This window comes from Salvelinus fontinalis, chromosome 14 (genome assembly GCF_029448725.1).
Source record: "Salvelinus fontinalis isolate EN_2023a chromosome 14, ASM2944872v1, whole genome shotgun sequence".
Taxonomy (NCBI): Eukaryota; Metazoa; Chordata; class Actinopteri; order Salmoniformes; family Salmonidae; genus Salvelinus; species Salvelinus fontinalis.
In genome coordinates, this window is record NC_074678.1 from 32,158,993 (window position 1) to 32,185,333 (window position 26,341).

Genomic DNA, 26,341 nt, shown 5'->3' on the forward strand with positions numbered 1-26,341 from the left:
TTTATGTTATTCATGTCGTTGTTCAGCCACGACTCAGTGAAACATAAGATAATACCGTTTTTAATGGCCCGTTGGTAGGATATACGTGATCATAGTTTGTCTGTTTTGTTATCCAATGATTGTACGTTAGCTAATAGGACTGATGGTAAAGGCAGATTACCCACTCGCCTTCGGATCCTTACAAGGCACCCCGACCTACGTCCAAATATCTCTGTCTCTTTCTCCTGAGAATGACAGGGATAAGGGCCTTGTCGGGTGTCTGAAGTAAATCCTTTGCGTTCGACTCGTTAAAGAAAAATCTTCTTCCAATACAAGGTGAGTAATTGTTGTCCTGATATCTAGATGCTCTTTTCAGTCATAAGAGACGGTGGCAGAAACATTATGTACAAATTAAGTTACAAATAATGCGAAAAAACACACACAATAGCACAATTGGTTAGGGGACCGTAAAACGGCAGCCATCTCCTCCGGCGCCATTATCATTATCAAGCCCTTGATGAGTTTGTCCAGGGTTACAACGAAAATGTGTTTCTGTTCGGGGTACTCGAGGACTGGAGTTGGGAAACACTGCCCTAGGTGACGACTGCTGGGTCAGGGTGTCACCCAGTAACAGTTATGGACCACTGGTGATTCTGTCGGTGTGGCTTTACTCAACAGTAACTGATCTGTGTGCCTTTTCCAGATGACGTCCTCTGCAGTCTGAACAGTGTACAGTAGGACACAGAACCAGTCTGAGCAATGACTGTAGCAGGAACCCACATTGGTCCTCTGAGGTAGTTCCTAGCTAAGACAGTTTCTCCAGAATTGAAAGCGATGTCCTTTGCTCTCAGTTCAGAACGTTTGACTTGGCTCTCCTGTCAACGTCGCACTGTTTCCTTTGCATTCCCAAGGTTTGAGTAGGTCAAAGCTTGTGTGTAGCTCTCTCTTCAGGAGAAGCGATGCAAGCGAAGCCTTGGTGGGTGAATGTGGCGTGTTCCTGTAGGATAGCAGGAAGCTGTGCAGACATTGGTGCTGTGTCCCTTGGCCCTGAGATGCTTTTAAGGCATGTTTCATGGTCTGTACAAGCCTCTCTGCCAGCTTGTTGGTAGATAGATGACACAGTGCAGACCTGATGTGCTGTCTGCCATTCACCTGTAGGAACGTGGCCAATTTGTGGGACACTGTCTGCGGTCCGTTGTCGCTAATAAGTTGGAGTGGCGATCCAAACCGATGAAACACTTCTCCTAGCTTCTCGATGGTCTTCTCTGCAGAAATAGACTTCATGATGGCTATGAGCATCCACTACTACAAGAAACATTCTTTCTTCGAATGGACTTGTGAAGTCGACGTGTATGCGTTGCCACGCCTCCTCCAGCCAATCCCACTAATGAAGAGGTGCAAGTTGAGGTACGTTGTGAACCTTTTAACATGAGGAGCATGTTCTTGCTTTCTCCTCAATGCTTCCATCCAATCCTGGCTGCTCACTTTGTGAGATCTCCTTCATGTGAATCACTCCACATTGACCTGAGTGTAGCTGTTGCAACACTGGTTTCCTCAGCGAAGGCAGAATGGTAACACAATGCAAAGCCCACCTTTGCATTGTGCTTGCATCAAGTGACGGAATGCCAGTATTCGGTCCAAAGATGCTCGTTAGCGGACGATGATCTGTAAGAAGGGTGAACTTCTTCCCGTACAGATACTGGTGAAACTTACACACTCCAAAAACGATGCCTAGGGCTTCTCATTCTATCTGTGCGTAATTACTTTCTGCTTTTTTCAATGTCCTCAATGCGAAAGGGACTAAAGGCATGACTAAAGTTCAGGAGTAAAAATTTGCTTAACAAGTCACATAAGCTGCATGGACTCACTCTGTGTACAATCATAGTGTTTAAAACAATATTTTTTTAATGACTACCTCATCTCTGTACTCCACACATACAATTATATGTAAGGTCCCTCAGCCGAGCAGTGAATTTCAAACACAGATTCAACCACAAAAAACAGAGAGGTTTTCCACTGCCTCGCAAAGAAGGGCACCTATTGGTAGATGGGTAAAAAAAAGCAGACGTTACAAAACCTCTTTGAGGATGGTGAAATTATTAATTACACTTCGATGGTGTACCAATACACCCAGTCATACAAAGATACAGGTGTACTTCCTAACTCATTTGCCAGAGAGGAAGGAAAGCGCTCAGGGATTTAACCATGAGGTCAATGGTGACTTTAAAACAGTTACAGAGTTGTGGTAGGATAAAACTGAGGATGGATCAACAAAAATGTAGTTACTACACAATACTAACCTAATAGATGTAGTTTATCACGGGGCTGTAGTGGAGCAGGCTGAGAGCTTCAAGTTCCTTGGTGTCCACATCAACAACAAACTAGAATGGTCCAAACACACCAAGACACTCGTGAAGAGGGCACGACAAAGCCTATTCCCCCTCAGGAAACCTAAAAGATTTGGCATGGGTCCTCAGATCCTCAAAAGGTTCTACAGCTGCAACATCGAGAGCATCCTGACTGGTTGCATCACTGCCTGGTACGGCAACTGCTCGGCCTCTGACCGCAAGGCACTACAGAGGGTAGTGTGTACGGCCCAGTACATCACTGGGGCTAAGCTGCCTGCCATCCAGGACTTCTACACCAGGCGGTGTCGGAGGAAGGCCCTAAGAATTGTCAAAGACCCCAGCCACCACAGTCATTTGTAACAGATGTATAGTGTACTCTCCATGCGTTGTGTTTTCTCATAATAAATCACTTCGGCCAGTGGTCCCAGTTGAGCATCATTTATTTCTGCTGTTGTTAAATGGGAAACAGCACGTTAGTTGTGCAGGGCTTAACAGTGTTGATGGCTGTCGATGACAAAATCTGTAGCATGAAGACAACTGTGTTAGCTGTGGCTTATGTGACCATGACATCGGTGTATGCTAGCTAACACAATTATTTACAGCAATCATATGCCAAAGCACATCCCAGAAAGCCCCTCAGTCCCTAACAGGTACCATATACCCACACATGTATAAGATCAGTAACGTACAGCAAACTTGTACACATTGTAAAATAGAAAATAGAAAACAGTATTCAGAACGTGACCTACCCCTTGCATCACATTTTCATACTGGGAAGACCTGACGTTCGCGATCTCCCCCTATCTGCAAGTGGGGCCAATCACAACACCCCTTATTGTCATCAGAATTGAACTAACCAATAAGAATGCTTGATCATCAAATACACATTTCTTTAGAGGCAAGTGGAAACATAACCAACCCTGTTACATTCTCCCCTGCTGAATTACACTTGCAAACTACAAAGAAACAAAATGAGGTATGCAATACCTTGCAATACATATGTCACCAAATATTCCAGTGCAAAGACTATTCTCTAAAGAGAATTAGGGGAATTCAAAGACCCCGTAGGAAAACATGCCTGTTACATGTTCAGTACACTCAGTGACAATAAGAACCTCAGACAGAAAAACCTTGGCCTACATGACCCCTGACCCATTACCTCTATAGGGTCTCTTGAACGTTAAAAGTAAAAAAAAAATTGTGGCTACAGACTTGGATTCTAATCCTACACCCACACAGGTACTCTAATGAATTCTGTATGAAAAACCCTCTGTGTCTGCATAGTCTCAATGAGTCTCACTGGGCGTTTCCTAACTCGACCAGCCCCTGACCTGACAGTCCTAACAGAGTTATCATTACGTTTAACCTGTTCAACTACAACCACCATTGGTGGGTCACTATCCACAGTCGATGGGTAGTCAAGGTCAAGGGTTCTGTGACTGTTGCTGGAACTTGTGCCACCAGTAGCATCTTCAGAATGTCTTTCTTCCTCAGAGGGTTCGGACATTTCTTCTCCAAAGGTTAGCTCTGACATGCTTGTGCCACCAGTGGCACCCTCAGAATGTGGTGAGTTCTGAGGGTCCCTCGCCAGTGGCCCATCTTCCAGCACATCTGGGGTCTCTTTTTCAGAGGGCTCCGACTGTGTTTCCTCCAAGGTCTGTTCTGATACCCACACAGTAGTCCTCTCACCGATGTCCATTTCTGGTATATCATTCATGGATGAGTCCTCCATCTCCTCACTCAGATCCTCACGGTCTCCCGTATTAGGTGTCTCTAAGGCAGTGTCAGGGAGAGGCAAGAAGTTTACAGGCATTATCAGATTACGGTGGACCGTTTTCTCCTGGCCAGTCGACATGTTCTGTATCTTGAAGATGTGGATGTCACTATTCTTCTCCGTAACAATATAGAGGTTGTTCTCCCAGCGATCCGCCAGCTTCCTCTTTCCACGTTCACCCTTATTCGCCAGCAGAACCCGATCACCGACCTCCACTGGAGCTCCTCTGATCTTCCTGTTGTAGAGGCCCGCATGCCTCTTCAGCTGTTTGGTTGCCGACACCTGTACCGTCTCCATGGCCTCCCTCAGGTCTCTCGTCAGGGACTTGACGTACTCATCATAGTCTACAACATTTGAGTCTTGTAGCACCGTACCAAACATCATGTCGACAGGCAGACGTGGGGTTCTCCCAAACATCAACTGGAAAGGGGCGTGGCCCGTGGTTTCATGGACTGTACAGTTGTAGGCGAAGGTCAACGACTTCAGCTTCTGGGGCCACCTGTGCTTCGCTCTCGTAGGTAAAGCCCTGGTCATGTTTCCCAGCGTTCTATTGAACCTTTCGACTCCCCCGTTCCCCATTGGATGGTAGGGAGTTGTGTGCGACTTCTGGACTCCTGCAGCACTCAACAACTCAGCAATCAATTTACTTTCAAAGTTGGCCCCTTGGTCGGAATGGATACGACGAGGAAAACCATACACACAGAAGATGTTGTTCCACAGCTGAAGGGCCACTGCTTTAGCTGATTGGTTCGGACACAAGAAGGCATGGGCCATCTTAGTAAAATGATCAGTGACGACCAGAACATCCAAGGACTTGTTGTTGGAGTCTTCAGCAGACCAGAAGTCCACACACACCAACTCGAGGGGCTCAGTTGTGATGATGTTCTCCAGTGGAGCTCTGGCCTCTGGCTCGGGGGCCTTACTGAACACACACCTCTTGCAGGTCTTGACATACTCTCTCACATCCGACTCCAGACCATGCCAGAAGAACCTCTGTCTCGTCAAGTACAACGTCCGCTGTTGCCCCTGATGACCGGCTTCATCGTGGACACCCTTCAAAACTGTCGCCCGCATTGAGGTGGGTACTACATACTGGTACGTCTTCCTCTTTGACAGCAAACTTTTGGTAACGCGATATAGTACACCCATTTTCAGAGTGAGCTTCTCCCAGGTCTTCAGAATCCGCAGAGCCTCGATTGGTTCATGGCCACGTTCCCTCCTAGAAGGTCTACGGCCCCTGTCCACGTAGAAGGCAACTCTGGCGAGTGCATCATCCTGGCACTGCTTTGATATCAGGTCATCACGGGACAGCACTCTCACATCTGACATCTCAGGTGGCACCAGTGACTGAGTGAGCTGAGGCAGTAGCAGCGCACAGTTCTGTAGACCAGCCTCCTCTTGCGACCTCAGGATTGCTGACACCGCTTCCTTTGACAGAGAACCAGGAGAAGGATAGGAGGTAGTTTGGCAGTCCATGACAATTTCACAGGCATCTGCCTCAATTGACGGTGAGCAGCTTTCGAGGTCGAATGGGTGGTTCGACCAGCGGAACACATCTTGCACCTTCTCAGCATGTACTCCCGCAGCTTCTTCCAGCAAGGCCTTGCATGGAACCCTTGTGATGCGGTGGAGAGCGCTCGGCTGCACAAATGGCTGTCTACTGAGTGCATCAGCAATTACATTTTTGGGACCGGGGATGTACTTTATGTCAAACTCGAATGGAGCGAGTTTAGCAACCCATCTCTGTTCACAGGCGTCCAATTTGGGCTTGGACAGGATGTATGTTAATGGGTTGTTGTCTGTCCATACAGTAAAAGGCTTGCCCCTTAGCCAATGACTAAACTTCTCACAGACTGCCCAGCGTAAAGCAAAAAACTCTAACCTATGGGCAGGATACTTTGACTGTGCATAAGTAAGAGATTTGCTAGCGAATGCTACGGGCCTGGCTGCAGACCCATCCTCTGGCACTTGGGAGAGGACAGCACCTAATCCATTACTAGATGCGTCTACAGACAGCAAGAAAGGTCTACTAAAATCAGGGTGGGCTAGCATGACCTGATCGAGGAGAGCTTGTTTCAACTGACTAAAGGCCTGTTTGCACTCACCAGTCCAGTCTGCTGCTGTGAGTTTCCTATTTATTCTTCTTTTCCTCTTTCCTTTCCCATGGCGTGGTGCCTTCGTCCCAGTTATCAGCCCATGCAGCGGCTTAGCGATGGTGGAGCACCCCTCAATGAACTGCTGGTAATAGACTATCATTCCGAGAAAGGACCGAATCTTCCCCTGGGAGGGCACGTCCGTGTTATCCTCCATGAGATCCTTCTCTGTCATCCCTGCAAAAGCCTTCACTTTTTCCGGGTCTGTGGCCACACCTCCTTCACTGATGACATGCCCCAAGAACCGCACTGACCTCTTCATGAAATGGCATTTCTTTGGAGCCAATTTCAGATTATGGGCCTTGAGACGCTCAAAAACTGACTCCAAGCGTTGCAATCCAAGTTCTTCAGTCGGGGCAAAAACCAGCACATCGTCCAGGTAGCATAGAAGGCTAGAAAAATTTTGATCCCCAAAAATGCTCAACATCATCCTCATGAATGTAGCTGGGCTGTTGCACAGTCCTTGTGGAAGACGGTTATATTCGTATAACCCAAAAGGAGAAGTGAAGGCTGTAAACTTCTTGTCGTCTTCATGCACCTCCACATTGTAGTAGCCTGAGGTCAAATCCATTGTAGAGAAGAAGGCATTGCCACCCAGGGCCGCCAGAGCATCAGCTTGGTGAGGTAGAGGGTGAGCATCCTTTACGGTGCGAGCATTGAGCCATCGGAAGTCTGTACACAGTCTCAGATCGCCAGACTTCTTCCAGACCAGCACGAGCGGGGAGGCATACTCACTGCTGGATTTCCTGATTACCTCTCGCTCTTCCATCTCATCCAAGGCCTGCCTGAGCTTGTCATAATGGTTAGGGGAGAGCCTACGGTAAGGTAGCCTAAAAGGCTTAGTGTCACTGAGTCTGACGCGATGGACATATCCAGTAGCCTTCCCGCAATCTAGTTTGTTCCGGGAGAAGATACACTCGTAGCGGGCTATTAGCTGAACTAGCCGGGCCTTACACTGTTGCGACAACTGAGTGGACTCAATGTCAATGTCACCTAGACCTAAATCGTGCAACACCTCACTTGTCACTCTGTGCGGTTTTACGGCACTGTCAACGGTCAAGCTATCTCCACTACCATTGTCAAAGTCTTGATTGGCATCCATTTTGTGTACCTGCTGCACCAGGGGGACCGGTTCAACAGTGGGCCCATCTATGTAGTCAGTGTCAAAGTCCTCTAATGCCATGCAAGGAAAAACATCCGCTATCTTGGCATTGCGTCTCACTGTTACTGGCTTTGGTGAGGGATTGATAACTTTGACAGGGACCCAGCCATCGCTCCACAATGTCGCTACTGTTCTCCCCACTAGAATGTTTTTCGGTCTTGAGCGTGTCCTCGTAGGCTCAATAACGACAGCACTGCCCGCAGATACATTTTGAGGCGTACACAACCGGCCCCAGACTAAATGTTCCTGCATGGGCTCCAATGTGACCGTCCGCTTCAGCCTTACTGTGCCCACTCTTTCCGGCACTTCTGTCCCTTTCCATCTCTCTACATTAGCCAGCAGACGGAACAGTTTGTCATCTCCATTGTGTTCAGATGATGACATCTTCTCCCAGAAGTCACCGGTCGTCTTCAGCTCCCTGATGAGGTGTTTTATCACGTTGCTGCCTAGGATGAGCTCATCACGTTGGCCATCCACTACTAGAACAGGGACAGAGACACTGCTGCCATACACAGACAGATTCAATTCACACACACCTACAGGCTTGGTCTTCAACCCCCCGCAGCCAACCAACACCACTTCAGTCGGACTGAGGGAGCCACTCTTGAGCACACCTGCTTTCTCCAGGCGTGGCACCACTGTAGAGCTCAATGTGCATGCCATAGAACCGCTGTCAATCATAGCGCTCACCTCTATAACATCCCCCAGTAACACACTAGTATAGAAGAGTTCATCGTTGTGGAGCACTCTCTGTGTATTTTGCATAATGACTTTTTCGTTCGACTTGACTTCATCACAAACACTTGAATATATTGACTCTAAATCTACAACACTATCGAATTGGGGCACCTCACAAGGCCCAGCACTTCCCCCCACCCAGTGCGGGCCCGCTAGTTTTTCCTGCCGCTGTGTCGTGTTGCTGTTTGATGGAGCGACGGGAGTTACCGATGAAGTGCGAGGACATTCCCGACGTGTGTGCTCAGCTGCATAACAGAGGAAGCATAGGTGGTTAGAATAACAATGATCCATTGTGCTGTGGTTCGCATCCCCACACACTTTGCATTGCAAAGGCGGGTTCTCCCTTCTGGGCTTCCTCTGGAAACGGTTATTATAGCCGCCTACAGGTTGCTGAGGCCTCTGCTCCAAGACCCGTTCAACCATGCCCATCACACGATCCAATGCCTCGGATGAGCCATTTGTGGGCTGCTGCAAGGGGTCCGGGCAGTTTGCAACAGCCGACACTGGCCTACTTACTTCGTGCGTCAGTGTGGTGACCAGTGGGGCCAGCCGCAAGGGACTTGGAGCATTACACTTCCTCTGGTACTCCTCCAGCCTGCCATGGACCTCCGCAGCCGTCCACTCATGCAATGGTTTGCACATGAATATCAATGACAGCTCTGGGTTCGGACAGTGCTTGATGAACATGACAGTCAGAACACGTGATGGATTGTCTAGCTCCTTGTTCTGCCTCTTCAAACAGTCCTCTGCCACCTCTATGGCTCTGTTCAGTCTGATCCAGTAATCAAATGGAGTCTCCCCTTCCACTGGCAACGTAGAATAAACATCAGCTAGGGGCATGTCAGAGTTGATTGTGTCGCTAAAGTGATGCTTCAGAATGTCAAAAACCGGTCTAGGGCCCTGGCTTAAGTCAACTGGGTTACTGCGTAGGCTTACTCTTACCACGTCACGTGCCCGCCCTTTCAGCTTACCCAAAACTTCATCTGACCTCTCCTGCCCACCATAGCCCTTCTTCTGCATGTACACTAACATGGTCTCCTCCCACTCATGCACTGTGCATTCCTCTGAACCATCCCCCCTGAAACACACTGGTTCCCTGACATCATTTTTCACCACTACATTTAGACTAGAGCTGGCCCCAACCTTGGTACCACCAACATAATAAACCTTCTGTCCCACCCCATCTCCCATAGCCTTTGATTCCAAACAAGAGGCAATATTTTCACCTATGGAGTAATCTATCTGCTTAACAATGTCCGCCAGGAAATCCATAGACACATCCTCCTTCCTAGGATTAGGTGAAACTGGCTCGAATGCACTGAGTTGAGGTAGCTCTAAATCATGTGGAAGGTGCACACTTGCCTGCGTAGTTGGCCTGGCCAGAGGTGTGGAAGTAACTGGAGAAATAGCTGCCCCCCTACCCACTGGCAGTGAAGGGTTAAACATGAAAACTCCCCTACCTCTCACAAAACTTTCAATTTTTTAAATAAATTAAAAAATAATAATAATTTGTTTTGTTGTTGTTGTAAATATTAAGTTCCCCCCCCCAAAAATATGAAAATTATCACAATCAATATTAACACTTCTATAAAATCAGCTTGAACATAATGCACTCAAAACAAAAGTTCAGTAGTAGTTGTCTAACAAGACCAAGAATCAACACAGAAAAGTAACAAGAAACGCCTTAATAGTTGTCGCCACAGTGTGGTAGAAAATGGCATCACCCTCACGTTAATTGGCTTACGAAGGTCACTAGCGTAACAGCCCAATTACATCACTAAATAATCATAACATCAACACATACAACTAATAAACAGTATATCACATTCCCCACTCACTCATGCTACCAAGAGCTCCCTGAGAACTCCACTTGCGCAGAATGCAAAACCTAGGCCTTAGGCGTGTATCAGCAACCACAGTACTTCTTGAAGCCGGGTCTCCGATCCCTCCACGTGACGTCCGGCGAAGACAAGAAGACGAGTCACGGCACCAGTGTAACAGATGTATAGTGTACTCTCCATGCGTTGTGTTTTCTCATAATAAATCACTTCGGCCAGTAGTCCCAGTTGAGCATCATTTATTTCTGCTGTTGTTAAATGGGAAACAGCACGTTAGTTGTGCAGGGCTTAACAGTGTTGATGGCTGTCGATGACAAAATCCCTTGCATCACATTTTCATACTGGGCGAACAAAATACAAAAATACAATACAAAATATAACATGTGTAAATACCTGTTGTTAAATGGGAAACAGCACGTTAGTTGTGCAGGGCTTAACAGTGTTGATGGCTGTCGATGACAAAATCTGTAGCATGAAGACAACTGTGTTAGCCGTGGCTTATGTGACCATGACATCGGTGTATGCTAGCTAACACAATTATTTACAGCAATCATATGCCAAAGCATATCCCAGAAAGCCCCTCAATCCCTAACAGGTACCATATACCCACACATGTATAAGATCAGTAACGTACAGCAAACTTGTACACATTGTAAAATAGAAAATAGAAAACAGTATTCAGAACGTGACCTACCCCTTGCATCACATTTTCATACTGGGAAGACCTGACGTTCGCGATCTCCCCCTCTCTGCAAGTGGGGCCAATCACAACACCCCTTATTGTCATCAGAATTTAACTAACCAATAAGAATGCTTGAACATCAAATACACATTTCTTTAGAGGCAAGTGGAAACATAACCAACCCTGTTACACATAGACTGTTCTCTCTACTATTGCATGGCAAGCGGTACTGGAGTGCAGAGTCTAGGACAAAAAGGCTTCGCAACAGTCTTTACCCCCAAGCCATGAGACTCCAGAACCGGTAATCAAATGGCTACCCAGACTATTTGCATTGTGTGCCCCCCCAACCCCTCTTTTTACGCTGCTACTACTCTCTGTTTATTATATATGCATAGCCACTTTAACTATACATTCATGTACATACTACCTCAATTGGGCCGACCAACCAGTGCTCCCGCACATTGGCTAACCGGGCTATCTGCATTGTGTCCCACCCACCACCCACCAACCCCTCTTTTATGCTACTGCTACTCTCTGTTCATCATATATGCATAGTCACTTTAACCATATCTACATGTACATACTACCTCAATCAGCCTGACTAACCGGTGTCTGTATGTAGCCTCGCTACTTTTATAGCCTCGCTACTGTATATAGCCTGTCTTTTTACTGTTGTTTTATTTCTTTACCGACCTATTGTTCACCTAATACCTTTTTTGCACTATTGGTTAGAGCCTGTAAGTAAGCATTTCACTGTAAGGTCTACCTGTTGTATTCAGCGCACTTGACAAATAAACGTTGATTTGATTATCACGGTGCCATCCGTTTTGTCACCAAAGCCCCATATACTACCCACCACTGTGACCTGTATGCTCTCGTTGGCTGGGCCTCGCTTCATATTCGTCGCCAAACCCACTGGCTCCAGGTCATATATAAGTCTTTGCTAGGTAAAGCCCCGCCTTATCTCAGCTCACTGGTCACCATAGTAACACCTACCCGTAGCACGCAATCCAGCAGGTATATTTCACTGGTCACCCCCAAAGCCAACTCCTCTTTGGCTGCCTTTCCTTCCATTTCTCTGTTGCCAATGACTGGAACGAATTGCAAAAATCACTGAAGCTGGAGACTTATATCTCCCTCACTAACTTTAAGCATCAGCTGTCAGAGCAGCTCACCAATCACTGCACCTGTACACAGCACATCTGTAAATAGCCCATCCAACTACCTCATTCCACAAATTGTTGTTTATTTTTGCTCTTTTGCACCCCAGTATCTCTACTTGCACATCATCATCTGCACATCTATCACTCCAGTGTTAATGCTAAATTGTAATTATTTCGCCACTATGGACTATTTATTGCCTTACCTCCCTAATCTTACTTAGATTTTTCTATTGTGTTTTTGACTGTACGTTTGTTCATCCCATGTGTAACTCTGTGTTGTTGTTTTTGTTGCACTGCTTCGCTTTATCTTGGCCAGGTCGCAGTCTCAACCGGCCTACCTGGTTAAAAAAAGGTGAAATATATATATTTTTTTTAATTGACACGGAGTGAAAAGAAGGAGGCCTGTATAGAATAAAATTATTACAAACCATGCATCCTGTTTGCAACAAGGCACTAAAGTAATACTGCAAAAAAAGTGGTAAAGCAAAATCCTGAATACAAAGTGTTATGTTTAGGAAAAATCCAATACAACATATTACTGAGTACCACTCTCCATACTTTCAAGTTTAAGGATGGCTGCATCATCTTATGGGTATGCATGTAATTGATAAGGACTGTGGAGTTTTTCAGGATGAAAAATAAATGGAATGAAGCTATGGACAGGCAAAATCCTATAGGAAAACCTGGTTCAGTCTGCTTTCCACCAGACACTTGGAGATTAATTCACCTTTCAGCAGGACAATAACCTAAAACACAAGGCCAAATCTACAGTGGAGTTGCTTACCAAGAAGACAGTGAATGTTCCTGATTGGCCGAGTTACAGTTTTGACTTAAATCTGCTTGAAAATCTATTCCAAGATCTGAAAATGGTTGTCTATTAATGACCAACAACCAATTTGAAAGATCTTGAAGAATTTTGAAAAGAATAATGGGCAAATGTTCCACAATCCACATCTGGAAAGTTATTAGAGACTTACACAGAAAGACTCGAAACTGTAACTGCTACCAAAGGAGTTTCTACAAAGTATTAACTCAGGGGTGTGAATATGTAAATAACATATTTATTTATTTCATTTGTCTAAAAACATGTTTCCAATTTGTCATTATGAATGCATTTTCATCCATTTTGAATTCAGGCTGTAAGACAACAAAATGTGGAATAAGTAAAGGGGTATGAATACTTTCTGAAGACACTGTAGTTGTAGAATATTCTAACTCTGGAAAGGGTACAGTATGTGTCAACGTGCTGACATATCTAAGCCTTTATACTTAGGCATGAACGAATCCACATCTTTTCACATAGCCGCTGGAATTAGGGGTGCTGATGGTGCTGCAGCACCCCCAGAAAAAATATAAATAATACAGGCCAGCACCCAACCCTAACCCGTTAACAGGCTATAGAAAATGCCAAACAATTTTTTGACAGGGGGTGCAGGATTTTTTGGTCTGATTTAGATACGTTTCTGCTTATAATTTCCAACATTTTGGTTGGCTGTTCGTCACTCAACTTGTCTATAGTTACATACATGCAGCTTCTCTTCTGTCATTAGCCTATACAGTGCATTTGGAAAGTATTCCACATTTTGTTACGTTACAGCCTTATTCTAAATTAGATTCAATTATTTTTTTCCCTCATCAATCCCATTAATGACAAAGTGAAAACAGATTTTTAGAAAGGTTTGCTAATTTATAACAAATAAAATACAGAAATACATTATTTACATAAGTATTCAGAGCAATCAGGGGAGAAGGGCCTTGGTCAGGGAGGTGACCAAGAACCCGATGGCTCTCTGACAGAGCTCCAGATTTCCTCTGTGGAGATGGGAGAACCTTCCAGAAGGACAACCATTTCAGCAGCACTCCACCAATCAGGCCTTTATGGTAGAGTGGCCAGTCGGAAGCCACTCCTCAGTAATAGGCACATGACAGCCCACTTCTTTGGTTTGATGAAAACAAGGCCTGAATGCCAAGCTTCACTTCTGGAGGAAACCTTGCCCCATCCTTACGGTAAAGCATGGAGGTGGCAGCATCATGCTGTGGGGATGTTTTTTGATTGTAGCACATAATTTATGATAAAGGTATTACTGTTTTATAACAGAATCTCTTACAGTAACTCTGATAATGTGCACTGTACGGAGCATCCTCTGTCCAAACCCATTTAAGTAGGGATAATGCTGTTTAAATGCCTTTTGGTGCTGCTGAAGCACCCTCTGAACACCATGTCCTACTAAATCAGTGTTTAATCTCCCGTAATTACAAAGATTTGCTGTGGTTTAATAAAATTAATCCGCCTTGATTAGACCCCCTACCTGTGCTTCTCCTGCCTCTATTGCCCCTCACTGTGAGGGATACATTTACGGACGTTTAAATAGTGGTACCATCACAACTCTGATCCATTCTGATCTAGTATTCACAAAATACATTTGAGCAAGGAAATAACACTGCATGAATAATTTTTTTCTTCTTCTATCAGATCAATGTGATATAACACGTTTGATTGTCCTTAAGCTATACAGGCTTTGGCATCACATTGAGTTGAGTTACCAAACAATCAGGGTAAATTGGGACTATCCCATTTAATTGTCCTAACTTGATCTTGTGACCAAAGAGACTGCAGTCATTAACTTACTTAGCCCAAAGGACATTGAAGAGAGTCATCTTACTTGATGCACAGCAGTGTCATAGACCATTACTGGGAAACTGAGAAACAAAAACATCTGTGAAGAATCTGAGGATTGCCTATTGTGGTGGAAATAGGTCATCTACATTTAAAGTGTTTTAAGCAACTGCCTTAGAAGTCCAATAAGGCCCATGGAGGACAGAAGCAGCTGCAACACTGGCCGGGAGCGCTTGGGACTACGCTTCACCATAGACTACCTGCTGTACAACAAGGACAGTAAGAGCATGAGAGAGGAGGCAAAGAGTCCCCCAGCAGAGCAGACCCCTCATAGTCCAGTGGAGGAGCGGAGTCCTGACATCCTCTCAGAGAGGGAAAGTATCGAACTTGGGAGCCCTGAGAAGGGGCCAGAAGGAGACGAGGGGTCAGAGGAGGAGGATGAAGAGGAGGAAGGGGTCAAAGTGGAAGAAGATCAAGAGGCGACCACTACAGACAGTCCACGGGACAAGCCCACCCAGTCCTACATTGCCCTTATCTCTATGGCCATACTTGCTTCAGAGGAGAAGAAGCTGTTGTTGTGTGACATCTATCACTGGATCATGGATAGCTACCCCTACTTCAAGAACAAGGTATGTCCAAGTGATTCAATTCAGAGTTCATTCCAAGTTGAATATTTGTCTGAACTAGTGTTGGGATCAGTTTAATTTAAATTCAGGAGATACATTCCAATTCCAATTCAAGAATTGAAAAAAGTGCCATTAATTTTCAAAGCAGATTGTTTTTGATTCTTGAAATTCAATTTCAATTCACTTCAAACACGGACTGAATTGAATTGGAATTGACATTGCCAACTCCCTGTATTGGCAATAGTCTGTAATTCTAATCAATTTAACTAGATTACATTAGATACTCATGAGAAAAACCTTTGAAAAGCTGTTTGATCAAGAAATGACTAGTGCGTGGAAAGTTTCCAAAACCTAAAGTACTATTCTGGGACATTACGCACATCCTCCACTGTAGTCAAAAGACAGCATCTTAAAATAAAGAGCATGAAAAAAGTATATCTGGCGTTTTCTCTTTTCACTATATTCCCATTGTGAACTGTTGAAAAAGGGTGCTCTGGCACGGTAATGGGTAGAATTACTGCATGCATGAACCTGGCTCAGCTGATTCTGTTGTTGCATGGAAGGTTTAACTGAGTAACCTAAAGGCTGTAGGTAATTCTGTTGATAGCTGCAACAGGTTAAGAACTAAAACTAGGTCTTTAACAGGTGTAACAACAGGTTTACCTCATGGAATTAGGGGAATTAAACAAGGTGAACGTGGTGGTTTCGTCTGTCAAACGTCACTATGGCCCTTTTACATGGCCTGGCACCAATGAAATAAATGCAAGGGAAAATTGTTCATATTCTCTGTACAATGTATACGATGGATTCAGGCATGAGGGAATACCATTTTTGGTTTCTAATAATTGAGTACAAGGATGATGTTGGATCATTTTTGTTCCAGGGCCACATACAACACTTAATTCATGAATCACCTTTATTCTTCATGTCTCATATGTAAACATTATTGTTGTCCTATAGGATAAGAACTGGAGGAACAGCGTCAGACACAACCTGTCCCTGAACGAATGCTTTGTGAAGGCTGGTCGGAGTGACAATGGTAAAGGCCATTTCTGGGCCATCCACCCCGCTAACTTCCAAGACTTCTCCAATGGGGACTACCATCGCCGCCGAGCTCGCCGCAGGATCCGCAGGCTGACAGGACAGCTCCCATATGCCCTGCACGCACCCTATTACCCCCTCAACAGGCCCAGGGGGGTGCCGTGCTGGTGCTGCCCCCTAGCCCACCCTCTGTCCTGCCTCTCAGCCAGGATGTATTGGAGCTGGGCTAGCCAGTATGCCAGACGACACCCATCCCTCCACGCTCCGGTTCAATAGCTCCACATAGAATTGGATGCATGTTTGATGTTGAACTAATCTTTGTATGACAGGTGGCTGAGAGAGATGTATTGAGTATGATTGTGAAATCTGTGGCTGGCTGGCACAAATACGAGTACCAAAGCACCAAAGTACTATATTGCACTATTTATTGTTTGAAACGTGATACACCAGATTTGTACTGTAATATTATGTATATTGTATTTGATGAGTACTGTATATGAAGAAATGGAATTGTAAATATATTGATGAACATATTGCATTATTTTATATATCTTCAACAATTTCAAATAAACTAAACAAAAAAAACAAACCAATCAATGTGTCAATGATTTCTGTCAAACATGAGAAAATGCTTACACAGAATAAGAATATTTTAAATCTATAAATAAAGCACTTTACAGAAAGGGTTGGAACTGGTTGACCAAAAACAGGAAACTAACAAAATGATTTGAAGAACAGAACACTCCCCGAAAAAAAGTGATCTATACTGTTCTGGAACAGAACCGTTATTTTAAAAGCATGGGAACCGGTTAATAACATTCTGGGCATTTTTTCCAGTCCCACACAACAAACAAAGTGCGAAATGGATGATGTTGGAAGATAGATGGGAAAGGTTGAGTGGAGTTGAAGGGTGGGACTAATAAAAAAGATAAACAATGTAGGGCATACGGGATCTGTGAAATGTGTATAGGTGCGGAGCTTTTGTGAAATAGCACAGTTACAAGTGGAAATCAAACTGGATGGACAACAGAAATAGAGGAAGGACTAAGAACAAACAAGAGAGAACCATTATAAAGTAGACTGTGTCTGTAAAATGTGTATAAGATGTATAAATTGAAGGTAAAAACAGAAATGTTTATCAGTTTACTCCAATTGGGGGATCGGTGGTAGGGTTTGCGGGGAATAATAATAAAGGTATACTCTTTAAAAAAAGTATGTATGTCTATGTAGGTATGTGTATGTATATATGTGTATATGTATGCATACGTGAATGGATATATATATTTACCCAAAAAATATGGGGGATTGGAAATGATGCAGACAATTACATTGGAAGCAACATTCTTTCCGCAATATTAAGCTGATCCACCCCCCAAAAAAAATAAATAAATAAATAAATAAAAATAAAATAAAAAAATAAAACAAAAACAAAGTGCCAACAAATCCCCTATGTAAAACCTTCACTCTGTTACTCAGAAACGTATTCCAGCGTCTGCCTGACAACTAGAAATCTTTTCTAGTAGGTGTGCGTGTGTGTGTAGGCTACCTGCCCCTCCCCTCTGAAACATAGGTTACTGAAGCCTTTTTTTTTAATTTTTATTTAACCTTTATTTAACCAGGTAGGCAAATTGAGAACACGTTCTCATTTACAATTGCGACCTGGCCAAGATAAAGCAAAGCAGTTCGATACATACAACAACACATAGTTACACATGGAGTAGAACAAACAAACATACAGTCAATAATACAGTGAAAAATAAGTCTATATACAATGTGAGCAAGTGAGGTGAGATAAGGGAGGTGAAGGCAAACAAAATATATATAAAAATAAGTAAAAATATAAAAAGGCCATGGTGGCGAAGTAAATACAATATAGCAAGTAAAAAAAAAAAACACTGGAATGGTTGGTTTGCAGTGGAAGGAAGTGCAAAGTAGAGATAGAAATAATGGGGTGCAAAGGAGCAAAAATAAATAAATGAATACAGTAGGTAAAGAGGTAGTTGTTTGGGCTAAATTATAGATGGGCTATGTACAGGTGCAGTAATCTATGAGCTGCTCTGACAGCTGGTGCTTAAAGCTAGTGAGGGAGATAAGTATTTCCAGTTTCAGAGATTTTTGTAGTTCGTTCCAGTCATTGGCAGCAGAGAACTGGAAGGAGAGGCGGGCAAAGGAAGAATTGGTTTTGGGGGTGACCAGAGAGATATACCTGCTGGAGCGCGTGCTACAGGTAGGTGCTGCTATGGTGACCAGCGAGCTGAGATAAGGGGGGACTTTACCTAGCAGGGTCTTGTAGATGACCTGGAGCCAGTGAGTTTGGCGACGAGTATGAAGCGAGGGCCAGCCAACGAGAGTGTACAGGTCGCAGTGGTGGGTAGTGTAAGGGGCTTTGGTGACAAAACGGATGGCACTGTGATAGACTGCATCCAATTTATTGAGTAGGGTATTGGAGGCTATTTTGTAAATGACATCACCGAAGTCGAGGATTGGTAGGATGGTCAGTTTTACAAGGGTATGTTTGGCAGCATGAGTGAAGGATGCTTTGTTGCGGAATAGGAAGCCAATTCTAGATTTAACTTTGGATTGGAGATGTTTGATGTGAGTCTGGAAGGAGAGTTTACAGTCTAACCAGACACCTAGGTATTTGTAGTTGTCCACATATTCTAAGTCAAAGCCGTCTAGAGTAGTGATGTTGGACAGGCGGGCAGGTGCAGGCAGCGATCGGTTGAAGAGCATGCATTTAGTTTTACTTGTATTTAAGAGCAATTGGAGGCCACGGAAGGAGAGTTGTATGGCATTGAAGCTCGCCTGGAGGGTTGTTAAACCTGTTAGGGGGGCAGCCCGACACCGGTACACTTATGACAACATCCAGCTCAAAGTGCAGGGCGTGAAATTCAAAAGATATTTTTTTTAAATATTTAACTTTCACACATTAAAAAGTCCAAGACACCAGATGAAAGGTGCACATCTTGTGAATCAAGCCAACATGTCCGATTTTTAAAAAGTTTTACAGGGAAGACAAAATATGTAAATCTATTAGCTAACCACGTTAGGAAAAGACACCACTTTTCTAACTCCATCACTTTCTTACTCCATCAGGTGCTATCACAAATTCGACCAAATAAAGATATAAATAGCCACTAACCAAGAAACAAATTCATCAGATGACAGTCTGATAACATATTTATTGTATAGCATATGTTTTGTTTGAAAAATGTGCATATTTCATGTATAAACCATAGTTTACATTTCAGCTACAATCCGAAATTGCACCGAAAGCCGCCATAATATTTACAGACACCAACGTCAAATAGCTAATTACTCATCATAAAACATTTCTGAAAAATACATAGTCTGCAGCAATTGAAAGACAGGCATCTTGTGATTCCAAACAATATTTCCGATTTATTAAATGTTTTACAGCGAAAACAAAATGTATCGCTATATTAGCGTAGCCACAATAGACAGAAACAATTGGGCGCCCACGGCCAGTTCACATGCACGACAGATATATGAAATAACATCATAAAATGGGTCTTACTTTTGCTGATCTTTCATCAGAATGTTGAACAAGGTGTCCTCTGTCCAGATGAGTCGTTGTTTGGATTCAGAATGGCAAATTTCCCTCTTCAATTAGCATTGGCACTAGCCGAGTGGCGCAAATTTCTCCGACGTAAACACAGTCAGAGGACGGAACACGGCAAAACTCCCGAAAAAATTTCAATAATCTGATTAAACTATATTGAAAAAACATACATTACGATGATATGGTCACATGTATCAAAAAAAAATTGAGCCGGAGATGTTAGTCGTTCGTTACGGCAGCAAAACAGAAGTCAATCCCACTTCCTTCAGAGTACCGGAAGTGGATGGTCACGTCAAAGAAATAGTTTTTTTTCCATAACAGACCAAGATGAGCACAAAATTTCTTCTCTCACATCCTCTTTACACCAATAGGAAGGCGTATGGAGTGTAAGTAGACTCCTAAGTGTCAAGACCATGTATAGGCATCAAGTTGAAAAGAGCATCGATTTCTGACATTTCACTTCCTGGTCAGGAAAAGTGCTGCAGAAGGACTTCTGTTTCACTCAGAGAAATAATTCCAACTGTTTTAGAAACTAGAAAGTGTTTTCTATCCAAAAAGAAGAATAATATCCATATTGTACGAGCAAGATTTGAGTAGGAGGCCGTTTGAAATGGGCACGATTTCACTGGCTACTCAACACTTTGCCTTGCAGCCATATTAACACAGCGTCAAAAGAAGGGCCAGAAGTATACAGAATAGTGTCGTCTGCGTAGAGGTGGATCAGAGACTCACCAGCAGCAAGAGCGACATCATTGTTGTATACAGAGAAGAGAGTCGGTCCAAGAATTGAACCCTGTGGCACCCCCATAGAGACTGCCAGAGGCCCGGACAACAGACCCTCCGATTTGACACACTGAACTCGATCAGAGAAGTAGTTGGTGAACCAGGCGAGGCAATCATTAGAGAAACCAAGGCTGTCTAGTCTGTCGATGAGGATGTGGTGATTGACAGAGTCAAAAGCCTTGGCCAGGTCAATGAATACGGCTGCACAGTATTGTTTCCTATCGATGGCGGTTAAGATATCGTTTATGACCTTGAGCGTGGCTGAGGTGCACCCATGACCAGCTCTGAAACCAGATTGCATAGTGGAGAAGGTATGGTGGGATTCGAAATGGTCGGTAATCTGTTTGTTAACTTGGCTTTCGAAGACCTTAGAAAGGCAGGGTAGGATAGATATGGGTCTGCTGACAACGGTGCAAGCGTAATTCAGAAATTAGGGAGAGATGTTAAATTAGAGAAGAATAGGTTGACTTTTTCAATGCTAGTTAAGGATGCTATAGTTATCACGTTTCACATTGGATTTATTAACTACTAAAAGGTAAGATGTGTTTTTATTTCTAGTGCCGCTCTGCACAAACAAGCTAGCTAGCTAACGCTTGCTCTGGTCCACCTTTAAACCAACTCGGAAGTTCAAAGACATTTGAAGTTCCTCTATAGAAGCCGCTCCTCCGTAGGTATAATTCTGTGGGCCTAATTCAGGTAACAAGATGCCCAGCGCTTCAAGGGAAGCTTCCTCCATCCTCTCTCGCTCTCTCCTCACCCTCAACATTTCAGTTGCATCTCGTGCCCTACACTGTGACTGGTAGCACAGTGTGTGTGTTTGTCTTTCATTGTGATTAAACTATGCTGTTACGGCAAAATACAATTTGCTCTTAACGACTTTCGTGTACAGATTCAATCGCTTACCCATTCTACAGCAAGCTGCTCTATCCACACTGATTGGTGAAGAAATGTAATTTTGAGCTAAATGTTAAGAAAACGAACAGAAAGGAACGATAAACACTGGTTCAGAACTTTATTTCGCTGGTCGGAACAGTGGAATGAAACAAAAACAATGATGGTTCTGTTCAGAATGAAACGATTGGAAAATATTTTTGGTTCTAACCCCTGCTTTACAGTAACTTATATGTACAGAATATTGTACCGTACAGATGACTGTACTGACATATTACTGTACAGATGACTGTTCTGACATATTACTGTACAGATGACTGTTCTGAGAAGATATTTGGTACTCCAGGTGGTACAGTTCATTAACTGTGCATGTGCATGCTTGAATACGTGCATGCTATCTTCTACCTTTGTGTGTCTGTGTGTATTTTTGTGGTTGTGTGTTCCTGTGTGTTCCAATGTGTGGTTGTGTGTGAATTCAGGGTGTTAAAAGTGAGCCCACTCCTGAAGCCCGGCCTAGTTTAGATGCTAATTAGTCAGAGATGCTGGGATGCCAAATCTTGTGCCCTAAGAGACTAAAGCAGGCTTCCCAAAGTCGACTCAGGGGATAAGCACCCGGATAATCCCAGAGATCCCAAGGAGTTTCGAAAAATAGGAAGCTTATCACACAGTGTAATCTGTTACCGTTCCTGTGGTGAGGAGACACTGCAGGAGGTGAGGTGAGGGGGAAGGGAGGGTAGGGAAGGGAAGGGGGAGGGAGGTAAAGGGAAGGAGGTGGCAGAAGGGTCGGGGGAGTGGGTGGCGCGGAGAAGTGAATGTGCAGGTGTGAGCGTGTAAAGGGGACCATTGTCATAGTCTTCACTGGCAACAACAAGTAAAAGATATAAAGGGACGAGTCCAATCAGAAACAACAGTTCAACTGGAAATGTGAAAGGTATATTATACAGTATACAATAATACTGATCTTTATACCGGTCTGAGAATGTATAGAGAACTGGCTCCATATTTCCTTATCAAAGGGCAAAACGTGTTAAAATATGCAGTAGCATGGTCAGATAATTATATCTGGAGAATACAACAAGATTATCATAAAAAAAGAAAAGTCAATCATCAGCTGTCAGTTATTCCATCGATAGGAAATTCAGATGTAATTTCCAGAGGTTGGCATTTAAATTCACAATACTTGAGCATGTTTTTTGTTGTTGAGTGGATTAGGTCAGAGATCGACTTTTTATACTGCTTGTTTATGTCAATTCATGTGCGGTTTTTGTCTACCAATTATTGAATATTTGGATAAGGCAATACATCTGAAAGGTAGATTAGAGTACATTCTAAAAAGAAAAGAGAATGTATTTATTTATGGGAAAAGACAAAAATACAGTAGACTAACATGTCAGAACCCCATTTTCTTCTTTGTTTATTAGAGCGATGACAAATCCATCTAATTAATTTTTGTTCACCAAATCTCTCTGTTCATTGTGGACAAGCTAATTGGACCACTAATTTGTTTAATTCCCATGAATTGCACTCCGCATTAAATCCTCTTCAATTCGCAAGCTTTAGGGCTTTAATTCTGTTGCATATGTTTTCTGCATGCTGGCAGGAAACAAGGCTTTGAACAGGTTGCATCCATCACACAAACACACACACACACTGTAAAGGGGTAACCATTAATTTGACAGTAATATACTGGCAGCTTGGTGGCAAGTACAATTCTGTATTTAATATTAAAGTACACCTACTGTAATATAAATATGGTATCAAAGCAAGTACTGTGACTGTATTGTATTGACTGTATTGTATTGACTGTATTATACTGTAAAAGTAAATGCAACCGTAATCGGAATGAATGAATGAATGGATGAATGACATTTACTGAGGGGAGAGGCTTGTGTTTCACAGTATTTTTTTGAAATTATATGGGATTGGTGCAAGCAGGTTGGCTGTTACACTCAAAAATGAGGGGTTCAACAAGCGTTCTTCTAAGATCCTCAAAAGTCTTAGAAGAACCTTAGGGTTCTTGCCACTGAACATTCCCCCAAAAAGGTTATTCAAAAGGTTATTTGAGGATCCATTAAAAAGGGTTCTTTGAAGAAAACTTTAAAAAGGTTCTTTGAAGAACTTATAGGGGTTCCCCCACAGTTTCAATTTGAAGAACCCCTAAAGGACACTCCAGGAACCTTTTTTTTTAGAATGTAGGTAAAGTGCTTACGCATTATAGCATATTAATGAATATTTGGTGTTTTATATCACTTGCACTTCTAGAGGCCTTAACAAATGGTTTCCAAACTTGCAGCGACTAAAGGAGAAACAGACCAAAATGATATGGAAAAATGCTTAACCATTTAAGGTTTAAGACTAGCTCCCACTCCAATCTGTCCCCTATACAATTTAAATTGATGGGGCACTGTAACCACATAGGAGTTAATTTTCTAAAGCATTCTCACTGCAACAAATATAGTCTCTTACAAGGCACACCTCAAAATATGTCAATAGGCCAGAAACAACAATACCATGCACCCACTAGTGGTCAAAATGATTTGGGCAGTCTGGTACGGTACTGTATTCTGTCGGGTGGAATTACAGTATCATTCAAAATACAGCAGTTTTCCCACAATGTATTATAATTTACAGTATGATGCAGTAAAACGTTTCAGAGTTTTTTTTACTGTTAATAATACTTAAAATTACTGTATAAATTACACTTTTCCATTACAGCGCACGCACGCACACACACACACACACACACACACACACACACACACACACACACACACACACACACACACACACACACACACACACACACACACACACACACACACACACACACAGTTGCCAAAAATGTGTCATGGTGTAAGCACTCCTTATCGAGTGTAATGTATAAAATGAACAATGGGAAAACTACTGGGCTACTGTATGGTGATCCACTTTTTTTTTTTTTTTTAATCTCTACACAAAACACAAGTTGACAAGTTGTTACAGTGTTAGTAATGATGTACACCCAAATTGAGGGTTGCATTCAAGCATTTCTCTCATTATCATTCTTTCAGCTGTTTCATAATTCATTGTGGCACACAACTAGATGCCATACATGTTAGGAATATGTGAACGTCCATCAACATCAGATTTTTCAGTTTACCAAAGAATGTCTCCATTCAACGCATTATGGCCACAAGTTATGTGTTTAAGTTGACCAAGGCTATCAGTGTAGCCACAGCATGTAGGGCCATGGCAGAGGGAGGCGTGGTAGGTTGTGTGCTTTATCTTCTTAATCTAATAGGATAGGCGGAAGGGTGCAGGGGCCTGGGATTACTGTCCACGATTTGCCCCTGATTAACAAATCTGAGAGTGAGGTAAGAAGATGAGTCCTGCTGTGATGATGATGAAGACTTATGGCCATGTTATGGCTACATTATAGCATTCCAAAGCTGCTTTTATTGCTCTGTTGTAGTGTCTCTTGGATTGATTATGGATTAACAAGAGACATTATTGATGAATGTTGACAAAACACTGGTTGATGTCTGACTCCACAGAGCGTCAAAAAGGACATTCAAACTGTGGATGTGACTGATAAGACAGGAAGCACAACTTCACCACCAAAAAAATATAAACATATGCTTTTAATAAACATGTCAAAACTGTTAGATTATTTGAATTAGTCAACATTTACATTACCCACATTTAGTCACGGTTTAACTTGGCTGAATTGTGCACGACCTATAGAACGAATTCTACACAGAATTACGCAATTTTGAGGACTCTTGAATAGTTATAGACCAAAAATGACTTCAGCCTCTTGTATTACAAACGTTGAAAAGAAAATGATATGGCAGATGTGCCTGCAAGAACATGGAGTTTTGGAAAAGGTCGAAACAACGTTTTGTAAAGCTGTTGAATAGATAGAAACAGGTAGATTAGACGTCAGCATTATGCTGAACCTCTATCTCTATGGTGTAGGAATAATAGCCCAGGCTGCCTGAGCATCAAAGGCCCCATAATAGTCAATCGATCATCATGAATGCAAGGCGCTATTCTACACATTACTGTTAACAATAATTTGCTTCCCAGTGCACCGTTGCCATCTTTGAAGCAATGTTTTATTGCCTTTCTTTTCATCTGCATCTGTCATCCCTGAGGTACACTGTTTGATCTCTCCCAACAACCCTCCCTCTCTCCCCGAGGTCGCGTTGACCTGTTGATTGGCAGCTGGGCTCAGACATATGGTAGGACGAGGCATCGACCGGCGCTCCCGGGAGACTGAGGCAGACCGAATTATTTCTTTCTGCGGGAGGAGCAGTGAGGAGAGCGGAGACGGTGAAGGGCCAATTGTGCCGCGCTGCGTAAAGAGCAATACGGTATTTCGCCTCTAGATGACGCAAGATGCCAGTAAACCTCAACATTGTTTTGATCATTTGGAACAAATATTTCAGTGGGCCTCATATTCATCACACTTAGGCTATATTGAAATCCTACATGCACAGTATTTAGACTTGCATGTCATTTTCTGGGTATAAAATATAAGTGACATAACAAGACATCTTAGTAAGACAAGGAAAATAATACTTCACAGAACAAGATACAAATGTCCAATTTGTCAGATGAGAATCTCAAGAGATCAGCCCTTTCTCTCTGGGAGAGTATCAGATTGCTTGAGAGTGTCACTCCCAATCCTCATTTGATTGGAAATAGATCATGATAATGGTCACTTACTAGATGCCTTGTGTCTACTTTTCCTACTGTAAGCCTAAGCGATACAACTCTCTGCCAGTCCAATGTGTGCCATAGGGGCAGCTGAAATCTCTAAAAGCAGCACAGATGTGATGGAGCCTCTGGTTGGGGGAGATGGTAGATGTTAGAGCAGTCCAGTGCCCTTTCCCTTTCTTCCTCCCCAGGGACAGGGTTGCTATGGTGATGGTTCTCCAGCCAGGCCAGCAGTGATCCTCTTGTTGGTGACCCTTAACCT

At 43.3% G+C, this 26,341-nt stretch overlaps 2 protein-coding genes across 2 annotated transcripts; one reads left to right on the top strand and one right to left on the bottom strand.

Moving 5' to 3' along the window:
- Window positions 1–2,664: 2,664 nt before the first annotated feature.
- Window positions 2,665–10,575, bottom strand: LOC129810649 (uncharacterized). The gene is made up of 2 exons (XM_055861379.1): window positions 3,077–10,575; window positions 2,665–2,847 (listed from the first exon to the last, which is right to left on the bottom strand). Exon 1 carries the CDS (start codon window positions 9,598–9,600, stop codon window positions 3,553–3,555), a length of 6,048 nt encoding a protein of 2,015 aa, XP_055717354.1. The 5' UTR covers window positions 9,601–10,575; the 3' UTR covers window positions 2,665–2,847; window positions 3,077–3,552.
- Window positions 10,576–14,648: 4,073 nt separating this feature from the next.
- LOC129869278 (forkhead box protein unc-130-like) lies at window positions 14,649–16,576 on the top strand. Its single transcript, XM_055943636.1, has 3 exons — window positions 14,649–14,832; window positions 14,872–15,083; window positions 16,041–16,576. Exons 1-3 carry the CDS (start codon window positions 14,649–14,651, stop codon window positions 16,395–16,397), a joined length of 753 nt encoding a protein of 250 aa, XP_055799611.1. The 3' UTR covers window positions 16,398–16,576.
- Window positions 16,577–26,341: the final 9,765 nt, after the last annotated feature.